At 37.5% G+C, this 5,835-nt stretch overlaps 1 protein-coding gene across 1 annotated transcript; it reads left to right on the top strand.

Moving 5' to 3' along the window:
- Positions 1–454: 454 nt before the first annotated feature.
- Positions 455–3,934, top strand: NPVF (neuropeptide VF precursor; the record flags this gene model as incomplete). Its single annotated transcript, XM_083856178.1, has 3 exons — positions 455–592; positions 2,397–2,769; positions 3,663–3,934. The coding sequence occupies 3 exons, from the start codon at positions 455–457 to the stop codon at positions 3,668–3,670; spliced, it is 519 nt and encodes a 172-aa protein (XP_083712304.1). The 3' UTR covers positions 3,671–3,934.
- Between the last annotated feature and the right edge of the window lie 1,901 nt (positions 3,935–5,835).

Genomic DNA, 5,835 nt, shown 5'->3' with positions numbered 1-5,835 from the left:
ACAAGCATTCTGTGGTCCAAAAGGATTGTTTAAGCAGAAGAATGCTTACATGGAGAAAGCTTCCTTTCACAGTCCTTCTGAGGACACTGATACAAAAGAAAGAAACAAGGTGATTTTGTCTCCTAGTGGTGGAGCATTGTGGCCATTGTGTATCCCTACTCTTGTGGCTCTCAAAATTAGCTAATTAAGACATACTTCACCAGAAGAAAATATTTGTAAAGTCAGCATGTCCCTAACAAGAAGTTATGTTGTCTAGAAGGCTTCACAAAAGAAATTCCCAACATTCTTCAAATATATTCAAATTACTTCCCTAATTAACATTAGGAATTGGAGCTTTAGAGACTGATGTCATGGTGAAAAAAAAATTTGTTTTGTTTTCTGATTATATAAAAAGATGGCAGTTTTATTTTCCGTATGGGTTCTGAGCTCTCTAAGTAAGCTCAAGTTGAGAAAAATGAAAGTCATTTCAACCAAGTGGAATCTGTTAGCTTTAGCTACAGTGGTCTTTCTCACATCAAACAGCATGTGCTTAAATGAACCTATGAAGTCCAAGCTGCAGAGCAGAGAAGACAATGATGATATATATTACGAGGTAAGATCTGTATTACTGTGGCATTTTCTGGGGAAACCGTGGGTCAGATCCTGAGCACACTGGATGTTTTGGCATAGGCTGTCCTAAACTCATTCCACAGCATTCAGCATTACAGCACTAGCACTATGAAGAAAGCTTGTTGAAAGAATTTTCAAGAAATTCATTTGCTCAGACATACATACTGTGTAAATCAACTCGTTTCAATTTTCTTGCAGTACAGCTTTGTGATTAGGCTGCGACTTTTTCTGAAATGTTTCTTACTTACACAGTAAGTCCTCAATTAACATTCCTGTCAGGCATTTTATGCACATAATATAACAGATTATTAATCCAAAATTAATAAAGGCATGCTTGTAATACTCAAAGAATAATGATAAACAGAGAACATTTTAAATCTCATATAGTTAATGGTCTTAAAATTTTACTCTGGAAATTGCCTATAAAAATTTCTTTGCAGGGTTGCACATTTATTATGTCTCAATAGGTGCCAAATGAAATTTGCACACTTCATCTGTATTATTTTTCATGTCTTCCCTGCAAATACTCCCTAGGAAATGGAAGCCAACCTCTCTTTTTGACTTATCATCATCGGTATAATAAACATCCTTCAAAACAAAATACAATTTCAACTATGCTAGTCAAATCCTCTGGACTTTAGCTCACTATCTTTTATATACTTCCAGAAGCAGTGTGCAGGTGCAACCAGAGGGATAGTTTATTTAAAGTTTTAATAATGAAGTATAAACTAGAAAGGCTCATTCCTGTTCTCTGCCAGTAAATGCAGAAGCTCACAGGGAAGAAAAATAGAGATAAGGAAGTGAATTAGATAGAATTGTAGCATTTGTGTCTTTAACTGAAATTTAAATCCATATTTGTACATATTTGCTGTTAATTTCTGGAAACTTATTTTTGTCCCCAAAGTAAGTGATTTTCAATGTGCCGGGGCAAGAACACTGCTCTATAAGAAGGGTCGTATTGATAAAGCTGTTTTTCAGGCAATAGCTGCCCTTTACATCATGAGACAGGTAATATACTAGTCTCAGCTCTTCACTGTGTGACAACAAAGATACAGAAAGCATATTTTGTGCTGGTTGCATAAAAATTAGGAGCCCAGGAGCCCCCAATGCATCTTGTGTACTAGTGGAGGACTAAAGTAATTTAAAGCTCAGGGCAACCTGTATGTTGCAAGGCCAGAACAGGCATGATGTTAACTTGACCCAAAAGCTTTCCTTTCCCTGTTAGCCTGGATGGATATTGGGTCCAAAGCACCCACCCAATGCTGAGGAAGAAACGAGCTATACCTTCAGGTAGCTTGGTCCATCCTCCTGTTCCTCCAGACCAGATGAGTAAGGGTCTGGGTCTGTGTGAAGTCACTAAATATGTTCAGCATCTTCCCCTCCAGAGAACTTCAGGTGGTGATACTAGCAAATGCGGACCTGACAGCAACTGCTGTCCTACCTTAATGGATTGCACAGGCACTGACACCTGTGCCCAGAAATATTTCCAACTGACACCATTTGAGCTGAACCATTTGCTGATATTGATATGGAAATATGGCCTTGAGATCAGAGTTCTGAAAAGGTAAGCAGGACAGTGTCAGCATGTGAAGTAATCCATATGAAGGAGCTCACATTACAATGGAGTTTAGCAAATAGAACTAAAGAAAACATTACATATTCAAAATAATAAGACCATTACCCATCAGCTTTCTATGGAGGTATGAAATTGAATACTTTGTGTCATTAGTAGCTGGAGTGATGCCCTATAAAATGATCATATCCTTTTTAAAATTATTTTTCTTTAGATTAAAGATAATATTTTGGAAGAAAAGCAGAGGAGCCTCAGTTTTGAAGAAATGGGAGACTGGGCGTCAAAAGATATCGTTAAAATGAACCCTTTTACAACAAGCAAGATGCCAAATTCAGTTGCTAATTTACCTCTTAGATTTGGAAGAAATTATCCAGAAGAAAGAAGCATTAAACCATTTGCTAATTTGCCCCTGAGATTTGGAAGAGCTTTTGGAGAGAACACACCTAATAATGCTCCAAAGGTATCGCACAGGATTGGGAGATCTCCACCAGTTAAAGGTTCCAGTCAATCACTTCTCAATTTGCCACAGAGATTTGGGAAGTCACTGGCTGTCAATCTGCCTCGAGGCATTCAGGAATCTGAACCAGGTAATGCTACACAAGTGTTCAAGCCACATATTAAAATGCATATTAAATCATAGGTTAGTGATGATTAAATACAGCTAGAATTCCTCCAGGAATACTCTGAAGCATTTCAATATGAGTTCAATTTGCCAAAAGAAAGATTGCAGTTCATCAAATCAAAAGGTCTCACCTAAAGTAGTAGAGAATCTTTTTATTAAACCTTTTCTAATAAAAAGGGGCCAAATAGCCAAAGCAGAATTGAAATAGCCAAATCTGAAAATGTTCATATGACAGGATTAGATTTGATGCTTTTTTAGATGAGGTTTCATTTTGAAAAGTTACAGCTTTGATGAAGAAGATTCAGAATCATTAAAATATCCTATTTCAGCACTATAAAATTACAAATTTACAAAAAAATTATTCTTCCATTTTCTAAATTTGTGCAAATTAGAGTTAAAAAAGGACGACATTCCAAGCTGAACAGCAGCATTTGGAAAAATTTTTTCTCTCATCCAATTCTATGTTTTTTTAATATTTTCTTACTGAGACAATGTTTGAGATTTTGATTTTTCATTCCATGTTACCATGAAAAAATTTTTATGACATCTCAGATTTTTTTTCAGGATAGAAAAACTACTTCCTGCTATTACTAAGAATAATTTAAACCAGCTTTTCAATAACAGTCCTAATCATGACTGCTGCCTTACTGGAACTGCCCATTTGTCTTGTAACCAAGTTTCAGTTGGCTACCCCTGACCTCCATCTGACACATGCATAAAGTAGAAGTTCAAGCCAGAAAAGATAACAGATATATTAGAAGCCAAAGTTCTTTCTCATTTAATTTGATTCCTTTCATTCCTTTCTCACTGTCTCACCTAATTATAACAGCTTTTGTTTTATTTGTCTGGTATTTTTAGGGATATGAATTCTAACAGTTACGTTAATACTGGCATGAAATTATGAAGACAGAATCTGGAAGACTTGGAAAAGCTGCAATGTGTTTTCAAAACTAAACGTCATGAAAAGGAAACGTGTGAATTGAAATGCAAACCTGCCTCCATGTATGCATAATGTATTTTTTTTTTCTGTAGAAACCCTTGACATACAAGGCAATGATAATTGTAGTGATTGCTGTAGTAGTTTACTTCAGCAGGAGTGTAGTATAAATTCTATTTATTTCTGTGCTACTTATGTCCTATTGGTTGTAAAACTGAATTTCAGAACAATGGCTGTATAGTTTAAAGCATTTTAAGCAGAATTAAAAGAAGCATAAAATTAATAAAGATGCATGGTTCAAATAAAAAGAAGCCTACGATGTGAATAACAATCAGAAGCAGGATCAAAACTGCTGGATAGCCTTTGTGTCATGAGCAGCTAAAGAAAATCTAGTGCTAGATTTTCTAGTGTTTTTTCTAGAGAAAACACTTTTCCTGTTTTTTATGGGTCATCTTAGATATAAATCTGAAAGACAACTTGTCTCTCTGGCAGCTGGCTCCTACACATCTGCTCAGCAGTTAGTCCAGCTTTAAATTGACATTAGAATCACACGCACAAATGGGTGCCTTCATCAGCAGCCCTCTGATGCTCAGTCTGTTCAAGAGGCTGTCACCAGACAATCTACCTGTCTCCCTCCATTTCCTCTCTCCAGCTCTCAGACCTCCAGGTCCCTTTGACTCCTCAGCTGCTGGCAACCAGACCACTCACTCTACTCTCCAGCTAGCCTGGCTTGAGGTTTGCTATCAGATCATACACACATGTGCACAGTGTCCATTCAGTGTCTGGCTGGACCCTCTCAAGGCATTGAGTGGTTCTGTTCAAGTCTCAACAAGAAGTGGTCTAGGAGTTCTGCTCTTTGTTACTGTCCTGTTGCCTTCCTCTTCCTCGAGGCTTGGGTATCTAAGAGTTTATTACTTCTTCTGTCTCTTTGTCTTAGTTTTTATGATGAAAAACCAGTAACCTATATCTTTAGAATAACCTGGAAAAAGCCCTATCAAATTGATCAGATAAATTCATAGATGGGACAGATGCTGAGCAGCCATTCCTCCACAGAGTTAATGAGGCTACAAGACACTATTCAACCTGTGCCTGGTGAATCTAACTCAATCCAAAGGAATCAGACTATAGTCCTGAGAATATCTATTCTCTCCACTCACTCATACTGGAAACAATAAAGAGATAGGAGATTCTAAACAGATAAAAAACAATGAGATTACACTTTCTGAATGTAAGAGTCCCAAATCAATCTTTGGCTTTTCTCTGAGCCTCAGAAAATACTTTACCTAACAAGTGCTGTTGAAAGACCTGTTTTGCAGTTTAACACTTAGGCACAGCAGCCAAATCCATGCTGAAGGTCTCTGTTCAAAAAATTCTATGTGGGGAAAGTCAAAGATGCAGGCTATGAAGTAGAAGTCTTGCCTGCCACCAGAACAGGTGTCATTCATTCTTCAGTCAAGAAAACCAGGATCTTTAAGTGATTTACAGTCAAATGGACAGCAGAAGGAAATGCCCTGAAGTTTGAGCTGTGTTTCTGGTCCTGCAAACCTCACTGCACATCATGTGAACCAAAAGCAAACAAGATTTGTGAGAATCCCTGAGCAGCAATAGAAGCTGCCTTTTTGAGGCACATATCACCTAGCAACAGGGAAAGGGTACACATCAATTGGCATTAATCATAGCTGCTGTGGGAGGAAAGCAGAAGCCCAAACATTGGACCAGCAGCAGGTACAATTACATTGTCCTCTTATTGCAAGCTTCATAGCATGAATATGGGAGATGGCTATTGATTTATTTTCCCTCAGCAGAGGAACTTCTAGGTGAAAAGTACATAAAGTAGGAATTATGCTATGCTGTGCAAAATTTCTGTTTGGCTTGAGAGCACATGAGCCAAGAAAACAATCACTAGATAGTGCAACAGGAGGAGAAGGGGCAAAACAGACAACATACATTGCTCTAGCTATCACTCACTAGATTATTTATTATCCACATACAGATATTATTCATGAATTGGGAAAAAGCAAGGAAAGGACACAAGTAAATCAATTGACAGACTATTGAGACTTTCTGGCATGAATTCTTGTAGGGTTCAGGAGC

This window comes from Zosterops lateralis, assembly GCF_965231275.1.
Source record: "Zosterops lateralis genome assembly, chromosome: 1".
Taxonomy (NCBI): domain Eukaryota; kingdom Metazoa; phylum Chordata; class Aves; order Passeriformes; family Zosteropidae; genus Zosterops; species Zosterops lateralis.
Note: the sequence above shows the minus strand (reverse complement) of the source record. Positions and strands in the feature narration are given on the sequence as shown.